The 18,594-nt window shown below is 40.1% G+C and overlaps 1 protein-coding gene across 3 annotated transcripts in view; it reads right to left on the minus strand.

Moving 5' to 3' along the window:
* Positions 1-18,594, minus strand: part of LOC149251347 (pyridoxin (pyrodoxamine) 5'-phosphate oxidase) — a 172,350-nt gene that overhangs the window by 124,470 nt on the left and 29,286 nt on the right. For all 3 annotated transcript variants that reach the window (XR_016266872.1, XM_089459362.1, XM_089459363.1), the window contains exons 3-4: positions 7,542-7,775; positions 7,272-7,310 (exon numbers count right to left, since the gene is read on the minus strand). Coding sequence is in view for 2 of the 3 variants with exons in the window: in XM_089459362.1 (XP_089315488.1) it covers positions 7,272-7,310; positions 7,542-7,775 (273 nt within the window). In the remaining variant the exon portion in view is untranslated. The remainder of the gene's footprint in view (positions 1-7,271; positions 7,311-7,541; positions 7,776-18,594) is intronic.

Raw genomic sequence — 18,594 nt, forward strand, 5'->3', positions numbered from 1 at the left:
AATCATGCAACGTGTAGACACCGCATCTAAAAGGAAAAGAGGGCCAGCCCTGCTTCTTGTTTTTCTTGAGGGTCTGTGTGACTCCCTCCGCAATGATCTGATAAGCTATTTCCCTCGCCAGCAGTTTGTCAGGTATGTACAAGGGAAGGACATGAGGTTCGGCTTGGCTACCGAAAAATCTTATATAAGTGAACTTTTCCTCCCCGAACCATCTTCCTACTGATGTTAAGTCAATCCCGGCTTGGTAGGAAATCTTGGGAGCAGGTTTATCAAAAATAGAGTAATGAATGGGTAACATAAAGCCATTGCAGACTTGGTATAAATGGTGCTTATAAGAGGATTTCCATAATTTCTGATGGTATATGTGAATAGGCATGGGGTCTTGTGATGTCCACCTCCAGCCGAGCACAGGAAATTCAGAATTAAAACACAAGGTATCTAAAATATAGGCACTATAGTAGAATGGGGGAATTAACCTTTCAGTAACACGGGTCTTATTTCTAAACTCAAGAACAGTTGTTGCTAGTTTATCTGAGAGTATAGTTGCCCAATCCATTATTTCACTGTTACACGCCGCTTCCATCAAGGGAACCATTTCTATAGTGAAATTAGCGGAATCGTGTAACCCCCACAATCTACACATCATTATTCCAGCATAACAATAAGGAGAACATAGGGAATCAACCGAGTACTTACCGGAAGATTCATGTTTGTGTTTTGCCGGATTTTGTCTCCAATCCCGGATGGGTTCGGATTCAATTTCATTCTCTTTTCGGAATTTCTCCAAGAACGCCTTATTGTACTTCTTCTCTGGCTCAGGCAAATGATACATTTGCCTTAAATCATCAGCCTTGAATGACCCGAAAATTCTCCCGTCTCTGGTGCAGAAGGTTCTGTCCATGATTGGGATTTCCTCAATTGCCCACCGCACTACATCCGTATACGGAAGAATTTGTTCCCGAGCTGCTATCCGATGAAGGAAGGAGTCAGCTAAGTCCTTCAAAGTACCATCAGATTTCCGAGTTGAATCTGCAGAGGCTTGTACTGTTGTCACTTCGGGTTCTTCGGCTTCAATCAAATTGTAAGTACTTTGCCAAGTAGTTTTGCCGAGACCAGAACATGTAGTATCAGATATCAATCCTTTCTTTTTATTTGTTGGATCCGCGACGGCTTGTCCTGTGGCTGGCGCAGTGGAAGCGACTATGGTTTTCTTAGATTTCTTCCCCATTCTGCTTGAGTTTTCTGCTTTGGATGAATTCTGCACAGGAGTGAAAATAAACGTAACGCAGAGAATTGGTAATGAAAATCCAATATGAGAAAGATATATTGATCAGTGCATGATGAGGGATTAACTTTTAAAGTGGCCGCGGATACAATCTATGGGAAGATTTTAGGACTTATTATTACATTAAATGGCCGTTTAAAACATGCCAATCCTTTAAATGCCCATCATATTATTAATCGGCCGAATGATTTATTTAAGCGTGCCTTGGATGTTTTGGCGGTTGAACGCAGATAAATCATTGTTCGGCAGATCAAGCTTTTAATATGAATTGATCGTAATATCCCTCCGTTTTAACGGCTTTTTTTGAAATCTGCGCTTTTGGCTTTATCGCAATCGAGCGTCCGGGAAAACTTAACTCCTTATGTTGACACCTTTTGAAATCCCCGATCGCCGATAGCGATATCGCATCGCATCGGGGTATGGGCACTCTACGAAAACATGGATAGCATATCGCCGATAGCGATATCGCATCGGGGTGAATTACCTGGGGTGCTTTTAAGAATATGCATAGTATATTGCCGATCGCCGATAGCGATTTCGCATCGGGGAAAACCAATGGGCCGTTAAAGTATGCTTCCTATGTCATTGCGATATGCGATCTTGCGATCGCTTTATCGCAATGATAAAAGATTGATTATTTGTATTATTAAGATCAAAATGGGTTTATCGAAAAGGTTTTCATAATGTTTTTCATTTTGTTTTCGGACCTTTTTTGAATAATACAATGTTGATACCAATCAAAACTAAAGGGACCCATTTCATATGATAGTTTTCCTAAATAAATAATGATATGAAATGGGGGGTTGTTGTAGAGCACAACACAACTCGAACTGGCTAGTCTGGCAAATTTGTATGGTCTTCTGCAACTGGAAAAGTATGGATTTCCTCCAGAAAACTAGAACTAGAAACCCGCTAGGAAAATCTAGAAATTTCTCCCTCTGTGTGTGCACTTTCTCTTCCACCCTGCATTGATTCTGCACTAGCAAATCTGCTACAAAACCCTTTTTCGCCCAAACAAGAAATCTGGTCAGCAAAAATATTGATTTGCTTCACCGGAATTACTTCCCGGCTTCACTACTGTCTATTGGAACTACTACTAGGCTCTACGAATTTTTCTTGCCACCTACACTATAAAAATCGAACCTTTTGCCCCGCAGTTCGAACTACCTAGCCAGCCTCTGCACAAATATGGAAATCGATCTGCCAGACTCCCTCTGAATCTGGAAGATTTCTTCCTTCCACTTCCGAGCTTCTTGTCTAATCAAATTTGCTATGATACCATCTGAAAATTTTCAACTGTTGCAGCAACTGGAAATATTCTTCTAATTGTAAATTAATTTTGCAGTTTATTTGCTACAGCAAACAACGAATAATTCACAACTGCAATTTTCACCAAAAATAAATACTGCAGAAGATATACCCGAAACTGAGAAAATACTAACACACACACACAAAAATATAACACCGTTATTTTTGGACATAAGTCCCCAAAAAACCCCAATGTGGGAAAAACGATGCAACAGTTGAGGTTTTTTATTATTAAGCAACAGTGAGAAAATTATGAATACAACTAGATGCCCAAACTGGCAATCCTCTACAAAAGAAATTGGCCACAAAAATTAGTGAGACAAATTGTCTCACATGGCACTAATCCATCTCCAAAGCTGGCAAATACTAGGCTCCACAAAACCCTTGCATCAACCTCTGCGTCACTCCTACACAAGCACTGGTACACTCTACCTAAAAACTGCAACTGATCAAGTCGTCTGCCCAACTCGACCTATGAGAATGACTCACCGACCCTCTTCGGAAATTCTCTTGGTCTCCAGCAACTAAATCAACCCTCTGATTGGCCAGATCGAGCTTTGCATCTAAAGCTTCTGCGCCAGCACTGCACAACGTCACTGAGGAAACTCGACCCTCCTGTAGCTAACTGTCCAGAACTGGAAGACTTCCTTCAGACTCACTGTCTTTGCCCTTCTCTGTCCCTGTGTCCCCTCTCTGGCTTGAACTCTTCTGGAAGAATGTTGCTGCTCTCTGAAAAGTTGAACTGCCCAAGGAAACTCGACCTCAAGAGTGTTTCTCCATTTACCCGTCAACTTCTTATAACCTCCAGTTGGGACTCCAACTGCCAAGATTAAACCTTAATCAATGGTTGAGATCATTTCCTATTCGATCCAAGTGAGTTTCTAAAGAAACCTTCCTCAATTAATTGTTGTTAATTAATCATTTTCCCTAAGTTAGACTTAGTAAAAATTTAAGTACCAATTAATTAACTTAATTAAGGTATTTCTAGGTGGATTTTCCTGAAAACTTTTATGGGTTTTTAAGTTCTAGTGTTTCTTAGCCTGTTTAACAACTGTCGAGACTAGAAAACCATTCGATGCTACAAAAACTAACATGGGTAAGTCGAACTACTCAAGCACTTTGTGTTGTCTTCTCCAAACCCCATCGACTTGCTCTTATAATCTCTTGTTAGCCAACCAACGGCCATGATCACATCTCAATCAATGGCTAAGATCATCTTGATTCCATCAAGTTAATTTTCCAGAAGTTTCTAGAGCAAAGTCGACTTCCGTCAATTACTCTAATTTAATTGATCAGTTTTCCTAAGTTAGACTTAGGAAATATTTAATTATTGGGTAATTAATCAAATTGAGGTGTTTCTAAGGTGTTTCTTGCAAAACCTTTTATGGGTTTCGGAGATCTCGTATTCCTTGGCCTCTTAGACACCATAGAGACTAGAACACATGTTTGTTGCTACCCAAAACTAACAAGCTGTAGAGCAGTGCTTCCACTCTTACAGGAACCATCCTTTTCTAGATCATAAGGCCGATGCACTGGCAAGCAACCTATTTGCAGAATCTGTATGCAATTAGGATGAGACTTATTTAATGCAAACCTCTAATAACTGAGATACAATTACCAACAGAAATAGATCATTCTGACTTCAGTTGCCAATGAATGAATCATTTCCTAGTTTGTCGCTCTTTTGTGTAAAGTTTGTGTATCCTGATTCCCTATATGTGTAGCTTGAGATTGAGAATTAATAAAAATGCAGAAGAATATGTAGGTTTCTATGCATGAATTGAGTTTAGCCTAGGTGGTTGGGCAGAATCATTGTAATCTTCACCACCCCAGTTCAAGTCTCGTAAGTTGACATGTTTAAGTTCTAGAATAGAATAACTATGTGGTGCTCTTAATTGAGTATATACTGTGGGGTGGCCATGTACCAGCAACCTCTATCTTTTATTGGAGCTGAGAGGGAGGCTGAATTCTTTCCCAGGCAAAAAAGTAGGTTTCAATGCATCAATAAAAAAATTAATGCATATCTACATGGATAACGCTAGCACAAACACAAAGTATATAAAACTTCTTATCACATAGCTTTCAATTTCTACAAAGAAAATTTAATGTAAGGTCAAGGAAACTAAATCTTCCTTGACCCTTTCTCTTAAATATTTAAAGTGCATCTTTTTAAGGTTCACCTCTACAAACTACAATAATTTAATTCACTCCAACTTACAGTTTTCTATGACCCTCTTATTGCAACTTTCTATTTTCTAATTCTCAAAACCACGGAGTATGACGGAACCATGTGTCTTCTAGCCTTCTAATGATTTTGCAATCACAAGCTAAGGCCATCTTTAGTGAGGTTGTTAAAATTGGCAACTAGGGCCAAATTCCACCTTAGGACAGCTCATATGATGGAGATGATTATTGCATTGGATTCCTCTTTCCAATTTTGAGATAAAGATCATCTCATTCTGACAAGCAGAAATGGAATTTTGAATTTATTCTCTCTCATGCACAAATTGTCAAGGTCGGCCTCAGTCAAATGTAGGCTCATGAAGCCCAATAGACATGTCTCCTCACCCTCAACAAAGTGGAAAAATAGGAGTGATCTCTCTCTTATTTCGACATCACTCATCTCATCACGTATCTCTCTCTCTCCTCTCTTGATTGGTCCGTACAACTTGGAGGCAACGTTCTCTACTTCGCACGTGTGAAAGGAGGACGAATTTCTCGGTTTGTTTGCTGGCCGAAAATTTCAGGAAAACATAACAGTGTTGACCAGGGTGCTTTTGATTAGAGTTGACTTTGTTTTTGTGGGCAGAAATCCGATTTTTGAAGGCCGTATTTTTGGAACAATTTTTTAGGAGTTTGGGATAGTTTTACCAGGGTTGACTTCAGCATTGACTTCAGATTTCACTGCAGAATTTACAGCTGTGTTTTCTCTCTCCTTTGATTGGTTTGACCGAACTGTTTTGGGCTGACTTTGACTCTCTTGAAAGGCTGAATTTATCTGCTGTTGACCAAGCTGCTTGGATGACATTTTGGAGCTGCTTTGACCAGCGTTGACTTTCTGTTTAGGGATGCAGTTGACTGCTGTTGACTGTTGATTTGACAGGACTGCTTTGGGCAAGTTAATTTGATATTTGTACTCTCTCTCTCTCTCTGCTGAACTATTGAAGAATAATAAGAAGATTTGATCAAAGGGCTTCCCCACATTGGGGTTTTTCTCTGCCATCCGCCATATCTTGTGTCCTCTTGTCTTGGCTTGTCTTTTGCACATGTTTTTATGTTCTATCTGCATTTACTATCAATGTATTTAAGATATTGTGATTGCTACTAGATATAATTGGAAATTGTCATTGGGATGCTTAAGAAACATTGAAGTAAATTGTGCTAAAGCATAGAACAAACCATTGTTATCTAAAATTAACAGAGGTCATAACATTATTTTTCCAAAATTTGCTCACCTTTAATCACAGAGCACCAAACATGACAGACATGTTGTTTTATAAACTTTAGCATATAGGCCCTGCTGTTTATAATCTTTACATTATGCATTAATATCACAGACTATACACAAAAATTTAGAATAATGCATAATTTCAATATGAAGATATTGTTGAAATTTTAGCAAGTGTCTTCCACAATGCCTTCTTGTCTAGCATGTGGGAGAATGTCCAAAAGTGGTCTCTAGAACAATAACTTTATTTTATAAAGTTAAAGTGACTTTTGTGCATTATTAATGAATAAAGTGACTTAAGTAATTTTAGTTGCGATAATGAGAAACTATATCACAACTGTAGATCCTATTGGCCAAAGATTTAATCTGAGCCATTAGATCTTAAGTTTAAGTTACAACCATTATAATGAGACATAAAAGGAGATTCTAGGGAAAAGGCACCATTTATTATTACTCACTTATTGAGGGGAGAGAGAGATGAGAAGAGCTGGAGAATGAGGAGAGAAGGTGCAGCAAGATAGCACATTTACCAAGGGCATTCAGTTGCACGCAAACCAAGAAAAGTTTCAGCATTTATTGCAGGCACTATAGCTGTTAAAACTTAATCTGCACAGAAACTGAGGCACCATTTGCACAGATTTCAAGGCACAGAACTGTACAGACAGTACAGAAACCTGCACAGAAATTGAGGCACTGTTTGCACGGGTTTTGAGACTCAGAACTGTACAGTCATTACAGGAAAATGGGCACAGAAAAAGAAGAGCATTTATTGCTGTCAGACAGTACAGCCATGCAGCAGAAATCAGGCACAGATTTCAAGGGTCTTGTCACAGTTTTTGATGTGGTGAAAAGGCGCAGTTTTTTTAGATAAGTACAGTCATTTATTGCTGGAAAAAGTTTGCTGTAAACTCATTTTTTTTTGTGAGCTCGTAATAAAATTTAGTCTCTCTGCTGGTTTTTCCAGGGCATTGCCCAAAAATTTGTCTTTTGTGTGATTGATTTTCTAAGTAAATAATTCAATGTTTTTTCATTTATAAGTTCCGATGAATATGCACTTATGAATAAGCATTAAGCTGTGAAAAACTTATTGAAATTGAAAACTGGTGATTGGGCCAAATTAAAATTTTACAAACATTACTAGAGGTGACAACAGCCTCACGAGTACATAACAAATTAATACAATCAACAATATATTTGATCAATCCCTAGTACCTACTCATGCTAACATACCTCTGCTATGGAGGTTGCAACACTAAGGCCAGCAAGCTCCTGCATTCAAAAATATTTCTGTGAGATAATTAGTATCACCCTTGATTGCAATCTTTCATTGGCTAACGTCCATTTGTTTACCCTAGTATTACACAAGGAGCAATATATAACCTTGAGACAAAGGGTAAATAACTAAACAGTAGGTACCAAAATATATACACTAAACTTTAGTCAGACCCAATAGAAATTTATCAGCACCACTGTGCAACAACAATAATAAAAAGCAATTACCATCAATTGGTCCACACTAAATCCAAGAGGACCCATAAGAAGTTCATCTATAGCTATTGCATCTTCCTGCGAAAGATATGATATAGTTTCTGGATCATGCATATGCTCTAGAGGATGAACAACATCGGTACCCATTGCTTCTGATCCTCTGATTCTTTGATGACTCCTACTTTTGATAAAGGAAAATTTTGAGAATATGTGTTGCACCTCAGAGTTCCAGAGACAGCTAGATGACTACAAAGACCACAATGAATTAGGAAAGAATTCCTTGAAGAGTGCCTCAATACCCTCTCTATAACTGAGAAAGAAAATTCATAGTTTCAAAAAGGCAGTGCAATATAACCCCAGATTCAAGGAGGTGTCCATACAATTGTAGAATTTTGGCATTAGCAGAGAAAGAAAATTTATATTTACAAAAAGACAGTGCTACTTATCCACAGATTCAAGAAGCCATCCATAATTGTAGAATTCTGCCATTAGTCCATTAGCAAGCAAGGAAAACTAATGGATCACATGCTAATAACATTTTTAAGCATAGATTTTTACTGCTGTCCAGTTACTTTTGAATTGTATGGGTATGGCTTTCATCCCTAGCAAAAAATGCTTTTTAGAATATGTGAACCACTCACCATAACAGAGTTGAATTGCAGTGTTTTGAAAGATACAAAAACAATGGGATCAAATATTTAGGGATACAACATTTAATATAATGTATCTGACATAATCAGAAAATGTATTGCAATTTTTTTCACAGGCATTAGAGGCATACAAAAGCAAGTTAAATATAACAGCCAAAACTTCATCCGATATGGTAAAAAACTTAACCCCCGCAGAAGGCAATAATTTTTCATTTTTCCCTAGTTTATCCAAGTCCTTTCTAAGGTCCCACAAATCCTGTCATACACCTGCATTGAAGTTCCTCTGCGAGGCAAGTTCATTCCTACCTGAATGGGGTATTTTGCTGCATGCTGCGAAAGTGTGTGCTCCTTGCCATTTCTGTTTCCAAGAACCAAAGCATCAATTTGACCATTGTCAGCCATTTTTCTACCCGTGAGGCAAGGCTCAAGCTCATTCCTGTGTACATGATCCTTGAGGCATTTTTCTGTCTCCATTCTTCTCCTTTGATGAGAAACATAGATTGCTGGAGGTTGCTAATGAAAAGCCTCAGCCCTCGTTCTCATGAGTCGATCTTCATTTTTCTTCTGTGCTAGCGTTTTTTTCTATAAAACTTCTGTTTATCTATGTTTCAATCTCATTGTACCTTCATATAAAATAAAATTTAAGACTATTTTGCCTTATATTAAATGAAATGGCATATTTTGTTTTTAATCATACAGAGATCTTCCATTCTTCTTTTTCTCTTTCTGTTTTCTGTTTTCAATTCAGTTTTGATTCTTCAAACTTGATTATCCAATTTTATGTTGTACGAGAGGCTAATTTTTTAATTATTCATTTTAAAGTTTTCTTTCTGTAGAATTTCCTTGAAATTCTGCAACCGCTATAATGAAAAATCTGAAACATGAAAACTAGTTTCTTTTCATCAAGACACAGAAATTTAAGCAGTGGAATAATCACAGAGATAAAGAACAGTCACACAATTATTTTTCTTGGGAAAACCCTCTTCTTGATGTGGTATTTATTGATTGAGAAAATAGATCAAATACAAAGCAATCTGTCTCTTGAGAACAAAGTTGTTCTCCTGCTGATCCAGCCTAGACTTTCCCTGCCAACCCTTGATCCCAGCTCCTAAATACTTGCGCACTTATGATCTCCTATTACTTAGGACACAAGCTCTCTGCGCTCTCCACCTGCCACGAATTCGCAAGCCCCAAACGTGGTTCTACTAGTGCAGGCCTACCTACTACTCTGTTGGCTCTGCAACTTTCAGCCACCTCTATAACACGACCTGCTCATGCCTATCTTTCACAGTCTTATCAGTCCCTGCGCCTGCGTTTTGCCCCCAACTCCCTGGTTTGCATTATGGCTGACATCTTGCCACCCGTGTGTTGAAAAATGTGTAACCAGGTTCCGTCTTCGTAAGTATGAAATGTACTCTTGTAAATAATATAATGAAAAAGGAATTATTATTATTCAAGCACCCATTGAGTGCTTCTAGGGTTTGCCCTAGGTTTAAAGAGTCATTGTCATATATTGAAGACCCTATGGGCACATTGTATATTGTAAAGAAAAATTTATTGTCTTTAAAGTGTCGAAATACCTCCAAGATCAAGTCGGCCTAAAAGAGTTGTCAAGTCGGCCTACATGAAGAGCCACGATCACCCTTGGAAGAGCCTATATATAGAGAGGAACTTGTCCTTCATTAGACATACTCACTCATCTCATTCTCTATGTGAAGAAAAGGAAGAAAGAAGGCCAAAGAAAGAGCAACGAAGAGGAAGTCGAAGACGTTGAAGTGATTGAGCTAGTTCTCTCTCTCTTGTGAAGGTCGAAGTTAGGGTTTCTGCGTTGGGACTATCTCTAGTTCATGTTGATTTGGGGTAGCATCGGATGTGCTCTAGCCATGAAAATTGGTGGAGACTCGAGAGGCTAAAGCATATGAGATCACAAAGACCCATAAATGGTTTGGGCAGATTCTAACTAGTTTGGGAGATATTAAAATAGTTAATATTTTTAATAGAGCTCCTAAGTCTAACTTTAGGAAAAATAAAATATTAATGGGTATTAATATAAAACTGAGTTAGAAGGTTCCAAAAGTCATGGATCAAGACAAATCTAATCTTAGCCATTGATTAGAGATGTAATCTCAATCGTTGAAGGACCAACAGGAAAAGTATAAGAGGAGGCTTGAGGGTTAGTTGGAGAACACACCAGAGTGATCGGTCATTCAATTCGCTAAAGCAGAGTTGCTAAGCAAAGTCGAATCAGTGATCAACAGCGAGGGGCAGTGAGTATTGGGCAGAGAGGGAGAGATAGTATCGAGAGACTAGCACAGAGGCAGAGATCAAGAAGCAGCAGCTAGAGCAAGCTACACAAATCGCAGCACAGACAGCATAGAGGCTAGAGTGCCCACGTCATCCACGCAGAGGGCAGCAGGAGTGACGCAGAGGGTTCCATAGGCTGCGCAGCGCCTCAGAGGGCTGACGCAGAGGATTCTGAGGCTGACGTAGAGCAACAGGAGGCTAACGCAGTGCTTCAGAGTTGTTGGAGAGGGTTTCCTGGGACAAGTTTTCTGAATACCTGTTTCCGAATATAGACGTATTACTACCAGTTGTTTTCCTCTGTCGGGTGAGCCAATTTGACACCCAGTTGTACTCAAGGAAAAACTGCATAATAATAAACCCTCAGAATAGCTGCATCGGTTTTCCTGCATTGGGTTTTTCTGGGGACATTTGTCCAAAAATAATGGTGTCACTAGTGTGTTTGTTTTCTTTCAGCTGATGATCTGTAGATGTTGAGACTATATTGTGTTTACTTCGTTATTTATATGTTTAAAATAACTTGTTTGAAATTAACAAGTAGAAGAAAAAAACCAGAAGAATACAGATTAAATTTCTAACGGATAGACTTAGAAATTTCAACATGGTATCAGAGCGTGGTTGCAGATCACAGGAGAGCTGAAGGCATCAGCTAAGCAGAGCATTTGCAGCAGAATCAGTTGTCCCAAGTGACAGAAGTTGATCCTTGCAGAAAGTGACAGAGGAAGGGTTGACGCAGAGGGACTGCGTCATCAGTCCGAGCCAGAGAGAGGCCAGCACAGAGGCTGAGGAGGGCAGAAAGAGGCTCACGCAGAGCCACGCAAAGACCAGGAGGGTTGACGCAGTTGGTTGAGGGAGTTGTTTTGCCAGTGCCGAGATTGCACAGAGCCTAGAGGCTCAGTCCTTCAGTTGCTAGGGCATAGGAAGTTGTGGGCAGTTTACGAGAACGAAGCTGGTGGGGTACTGTGGGCAAAACAGTACCTAACAAGGCAAAACCAAGGTAGAGGGAGTTGCTACCCAGGCGGATTTCTAGCCAAGGAATCTGGATCAGCGTTGTGGGTGCACAAAGGATCGTAGAGGTGCAACTTGATGATTGGCAGGAGGATTTCCAGAAGGGAAATCGGGACTCAAAGGGAGTCTAGTAGAAAACTTCCAAGCGGGAAGTAGAGAGACTTAGCAGGAGTCGAAAGGAGAACTTCCAGGCGGGAAGTAGAGAGACTCAGCAGGAGTCGAAACGAGAACTTCCAGAGGGAAGTAGAGAGACTCGGAGGAGTCAGCAGAAAGAGCAGAGGGATGGCCATGAATGGGCGAAGGGATCAGGACAGGCTGGACAGGGCGTCCAACTTTGTGGTCTGGAAGGCCAGGATCCTGTCCATTCTAGATAGACATCGCATCAAGGCCTTCGCCTTGAGAATAGTGGCGATCCCAGTTGACCCAGCTGAAAATGAAAAGTACGAGGAGGCAATGGCCAGGGCGAAGTGCATAATCCTTGATGGGGTCAAGGATCATGTGGTCCAACATATTGCCGAGAAGGACACGGCAAATGAAATGTAAAATTAGTTGTGGCCATACCAGATGTAGAAGGGGGAGCATATAGATCACTTCCTCGGTCGGTTGAATGAGATCCAGGACCAGCTGACTTCCATAGGGGCCACGCCGGATGAGGAGATGTTGGTAAGGACCGCACTTAACGCAATCTACGAGGAGTGGGAGACATTTGCCCAGAGCATACTAGGCAGGGCGGATCTTCCAAATTGAGAAGAATTGTGGGTGGCTCTTCGCCAAGAGGAGATCAGGCGGTTGAGCAAGACGGGAAGTAGGAGCAAAGGAGTCTTGATCAAGAAGGAAGAGGAAGAGGATGCAGCTTTAGCATCTACAGGAAAGCAGGAGAAGAGGAAGAAAAAGGACCTCTCCAAGTCAAGTGCTTCAACTATGGGGAACTTGGTCATTATGCGAACCAGTGTCTGAGGAAGAAGAACAAGGGAGAGGCGTCTGACTCTAAGGCAGCGCCAGCGAAGACAAAGGAGGAGGTAGAGGAGGATGACGATTGTGCCATGAGTAATCATGTACCTCTAGAAAAGAGGTGGGGAGACATCGAGTTGTAGTCAGAATGACTACAGGCGATGAGGGGCAGGATCCTTGAGGTACCCAACCTCTTGGATTATACCTTGCCACGGGAGTCCCGAAGAGAGAAGTAGCAAGACTGGCAGATGTCGGTAGAGACAAATGCAGATGAAGCGGCAGAGAGTGCTACAGTGTCGGAGTCCGCGAGCAGCGCGAGGCTAGCAAGCTGCAGCAATGCGAGAGACACGAAGAGTTTTGCAACAGTGCAGGATGGCACGGAGAGGTTTGCAGCGGTTCGAGATGCAGGAAGTTGTTGCAGCAGCGCAGAGGTCAGTAGAGGGAGCACTTGTTAGTGACAGAGAGAGCTTCAGCATCGGGAGTGTTTCTAGCCTGACAGGGATGTCAGAAGTTGGGTGGATCAGTTACTTACTTCTCAATCACTGAGTTGTAGTGCAGTAGCAGTTGGCAGTAGCACGATGCAGCATAATGAGAGGGGGATGCAGTGCAGATGCAGTGTTTGGATGATGGACCAGCAGCAGCACGAATGCAGAGGGAGTTGTCGTACGGATGTAGCAGTGGCAGTGGCAGAGCCATGGGCAGCCGTACAGGATGCAATAGTGCAGAGGATGTTGGGCGGGAAGGCCTAGCATCAGCACAAGTACCAGTGCCGGATAATCAAAGTGATGCTCAGTGAGGAGTATTACTAGAGCACAGTCCTCGCTAAGAGGGAGTGTTGATTTGGGGTAGCATCAGATGTGCTCTAGCCATGAAAATTGGTGGAGAGGCTAAAGCACATGAGATCTCCAAGACCCAGAAATGGTTTGGGCAGATTCTAACAGGTTTGGGAGATATTAAAATAATTAATATTTTTAATGGAGTTCCTAAGTCTAAACTTAGGAAAAATAAAATATTAATGGGTATTAATATAAAACTAGGTTAGAAGGTTCCAAAAGTCATGGATCAAGCCAAACCTAATCTTAGTCGTTGATTAGAGATGTAATCTTGGTCATTGAAGGACCAACAGGAAAAGTATAAGAGGAGGCTTAAGGGTCAGTTGGAGAACACACCAAAGTGATCAGTCATTCGATTTGCTAGAGCGGGGTTGCTAAGCAAAATCGAATCAGTGATCAGAAGCGAGGGGCAGTGGGTATTGGGCAGAGAGGCAGAGATAGTGCCAAGAGACCAGCACAAAAGGCAGTTAGTATTGGGCAGAGAGGCAGAGATAGTGTCGAGAGACCAGCACAAAAGCAGAGAGCGAGAAGCAGCAGCCAGCGCAGGCCACGCAGAGCCCAGCAGAGACAGCACAGAGGCCAAAGGGCCTGCGTCATCCACGCAGAGGGCAGCAGGAGTGGCGCAGAGGGTCCCAGAGGCTACGCAATGCCTCAGAGGGCTGACGCAGAGGGTTCTGAGGGTGACACATAGCAGCAGGAGGCTGATGCTGTGCTTCAGAGTTTCTAGAGAGGGTTTCGTGGGACAGGTTTTCTAAATACCTGTTTCCAAATAGAGAGGTATTACTATCGGTTGTTTTTTTCTGTCGGGTGGACCAGTTTGGCACACAGTTGTACTCAAGGAAATACTTCATAATAATAATCCCTCAGAATAGCTGCATCGGTTTTTCCACAATGGGTTTTCCCAGGGACATTTGTCCAAAAATAACGTTGTCACTTGTGTGTTTGTTTTCCTTCAGCTGATGATATGTAGATGTTGAGACTGTATTGTGTTTATTTCGCTATTTATATATTTTAAATAACTTGTTCAAATTAACAAGTAGAAGAAATAAACCAGAAGAATACAAATTAAATTTCTAACGGATAGACATAGAAATTTCAACAGTTCGATCTTGGAAGAAGAAGAGAAGGGAAGGCAAGCTAAGGTCTCTTAGGGTGTCCCATTAGCCCTAAGACTCGAGGAAAAGCAAGCGAAGGGAGGAGAAGGATATTTCTCCAAGAGAAGCAGCAACAATTGTCGAGAGATAAAATTTCGAATCTACAGTGGGAGGTCGAAGTTAGTGTAGCAGGAGGTCGAATTGATCTTGATCTTGGAGGGTATTTGTTTGAGTCTCTAGGTCATGGTATTCGTCAATTGAAAGATCTATAAGCAGAGAAGAGATTTAATGGTTTTCCCCTCAAGAGGAAGATTTTTGGCCCTAGCCTGCAACCTATATACTATGTCACTGTTCTTATTGTTTTGGTAGTTGTTTGATGTATCTCACACTATAATAATAAGGAACAAAGTTGAATTCTCAACGTGGTATCAAAGCTAACATTAGCAAAGGGCATCATGAAGATCTCCTCTACAATGAAGAAGCTCATCAAGAAGTGTTCCAAGATAGAAATCCATCTCAAGGAAGGTATCAAGAAAACATGGAGTCTCTTATTCTCTACAAAGAAGGTATCAATCAAAGAAACAAATGAAGGTCTCTTCTCAACTCTCTCTAGCACATTTCAAGATGAAGACATTTGTGTAATCGACAGTGGTGCATCAAGGCACATCACTGGCCATTCAAATCGATTGAAGACCTTATCAAAAGGAAAATCCGCTTACTCGATGGAACTTGGAGATAACAAAAGCTATCCCGTGAAAGGCATTGGATCAACCTCCATAAAGCTAGAAGATGGAAGCAACATACACCTCAACAACATTCTATTTGTTCCAGGTTTGCATAAGAATTTACTTTCTATTTCAAGTCTAGAAGATAAGGGTGATAGAATAGCCTTCATTGATGGAAAGGTCGTTGTTTGGGGAAAAGACTCAAATATAAATCAAGCCAAGGTCATTGGCATCCGAGAAGGAAGACTCTACAAATTAATATCTCCTGTGGCCCAAGCCCTAGTTCACATTGAAATTAGCCCATGTGAACTTTGGCATCGAAGATTTGGTCATCTACATTTCAAAATCCTTCCAACTCTAAGCTCCATAGTAGATGGAATTCCTAATTTGAAGGAAGATCATGAAGGTGTCTGCAAGGGATGTGCATTGGGTAAGAATACCAAGAGACCATTTGGAAGCAGTGCTTTGCGGTCAAAAAGAAATCTTGGATCTCATTCATTCCGATGTATGTGACCATATGACTCCTAAATCTCTTGGAGAACATCTATATTATGTGACATTCATAGATGATCATTCAAGGAAGACCTAGGTTTACTTAATGAAAACCAAGGATGAAGTATTCACAAAATTTCACGAATTCTAAGTTGAATTAGAGAACCTTACTGAAAGAAGAATCAAGATTCTAAGATCTAATAATGAAGGAGAATATACATCCAAAGAGATTATAGCATTTTGTAAGGAATCTGGGATTAAGAGGGAGTTGATAGTCCCATATAATCCCGAACAAAATGGAGTTGCAGAAAGAAAGAATAGATCCATTGAAGAAAGTGTAAAGGCAATGTTACACGATCAGGAAACGCCAAAATGTCTAGAAGTTTTCGAAATAGGTATGAATGGAAACACGACACCCCTCCCCCCCCCCCCGCCCGAAAATGGAAAACTCGGCTGATATGTATGTATGTATGTCATTTTTTCAAATAAGCTAATAACGCATTATCTTGCAAGAAAAAAAATGAGACACATAAATGACATTTCAAAAGGAAAACCCAGTCTATATTAACTCTCCTAGATGATTACATGATTCAAAATCTGAAATTATCCTTTATAGATGAGGACAACTCGAGGACTTCACTAGCTAAGGCACAAGCCAAAAGACCTTGCTCACTACATTTTCAACACTTTCCTCCAAGAGAAATGCCACAGCCCTCCAGTGAAACTTAATGACTTCCCAACCTCTTAATCAAAAGCTCCTGAGTAAAAATATCCTTTTAAAAGGGGATGTCAAAATGTTTTTCAAACTATGCAATGATAATTGTGGGGTGAGATTAACAAGAGGAAGAAATCATTTACTGAATATTGTTGGTGGAGTCAGAGTGAAAAGCAAAAAGATAAGAGTCGAAAATGAGGAAGAATTTAGCAAAGAATCTGAATCTCATAATGAAATGAAGCCAATGAAGCAGAAAGGAAAAGACTCGAGAGTGCAAGATACACTCATGGGATAAGAGGCTTTCTTGAGTTCATCACGAACATTCAGTTCCACCCCATTAGGCATGGCATCAAGAGGGTCATCTACGCCACATTTGCAAGGAAATCCTTCATTGCTAGATCCAGATGTGACCCAACAAGCATTATGGAAAGTTTGTAAACAATTCGAGCAAAAGCAGGTAGATGATGCTCTTTTATCATTTCATCAACGATTGGAGCAAAAGGAGGTAGTTGATGTTGTTTTTTATTACTTCATCAACCCTAATACCTCATTTAATATCATTAGAAACCATTTATTTTAATACACGTTAAGGATGCAATTTTTGGTCCGACATATGATCCTCCTAGCTATGAAACGCTTAGGACCACAGGAGTTGAGAGGAGCAAACTTAGCATGTAGGAAAGAGTTAATCCTAAGTTGCATGAAATGCCAGAATGTCTAGAAGTTTTTGAAATAGGTATGAATGGAAACACGAGCCCCCCCCAATGGAAAACTCGGCAGATATGTATGTATGTATGTCATTTTTTTTCAAATTAGTTAATAATGCATTATCTTGCAAGAAAAAAAGAATGAGACACATAAATAACATTTCAGAAGGAAAACCCGGTCTATATTAACTCTCCTAAATGATTACATGATTCAAAATCCGAAATTATCCTTTATAGATGAGGTTGTACATCCAAGATTTGAAAATCAGCCTTTATACATGAGGCTTTACATCCAAAACCAGCCTTTATTTATGGCTATATGTGCTGAAAATGAAATAAAACATGAGATAATGACAAGTACAATTACAAATCTTATAATCATATTGATTAACAAAAATAGAACACGGTGCTTTTTTAGCAGAACTAGTGCACAGATTGATTAGAGATAAATTAGTTTGTAGAGTGATTAGAGATAAATTTTAGTGGTAGATTAACATTTTTTTGGACATAGAACGGCCCGACACCCTTCTTGGGTGCTTGAGCGAGCCCGCAAAAGCAAAAATGTCATGGAAACAAGGCAAAATTAGACAAAAACAAGGCAAATTTGGCTCGAACGCCACTGAAACAATTTAGCAGCATTTCAATGGTGTTTCCAAATCAAGAAACGCAACCCAAGCATTTTGGCCATAGTTCAATCATGTTTCAATGGCGTTTTGATTGCATTTCCAAATCAAGAAACACTACCAAGGTTTTTCGGACCCAATTCGGTTGCGTTTTGACGACATTTCCTATATGGGTACACCAACTTTGGATCCATTTCCTGCAACATAGAGTTAAACATATAAGACAAATGTAGGCCATCACTAGATGCACTATAGTGAGTGATAATTGGACCAATTGTCAGTATAGACCCCTTGTGAATACCCTTTCTTATTGTCTTGAGGGAGTTATTCATTTGTAGGGCATTGATTTTATGAACAAGACAAGACAGCGAAATATTTGTTTGAGATATTGAGGAACACCATCCAATCCATATGAGAAGACAAAGTAATCCAAGTTGTCACTAACAATGTTATCAAAACCAGGATAAACCATCCAGCTAAACCAATTCTAGGAGGTTTTTTGGGTGTAAGTGGCCCCTCACACAAGAAATCACCAATTCCATATAGAACCGTCTAAACCAGCTAATTCCATACAAGCATGATGTTGGCCTATTAAAATAACTCAAATTCAGAGAAAACATAAGAAAAACTAGAACCCTAAACCTAATTCTAAACCCTCCCCTATCTATTTAATGATGCCCCTACCATTTTTCTTACACCCTTCACTTGAAGGAGTTTGAATTTTTCAGCTTGTGAAAAACTTGACAAGTACTCAGCGTCATTCGGCATCATTCTTATTTGTTGATTTGAAGTGAGTCTTGGGCTGATTTGGTGTTTTAAAACAAAGAGTTTCTTGGGCTAGATTGTAGAGTCTAGGCTCCAGTGTCTAGGCTATAATTGATAGTTTTATTATGATTATTTTTGGACTGTATAGGCTAATTAAAGACTCTTTGTTTATGTATTTTAGGATAAGAACTTAAGATATAG

Source organism: Pinus tabuliformis, chromosome 7 (assembly GCF_031772625.1).
Source record: "Pinus tabuliformis cultivar Carrire ecotype Pingquan chromosome 7, CPIR1, whole genome shotgun sequence".
Taxonomy (NCBI): Eukaryota; Viridiplantae; Streptophyta; class Pinopsida; order Pinales; family Pinaceae; genus Pinus; species Pinus tabuliformis.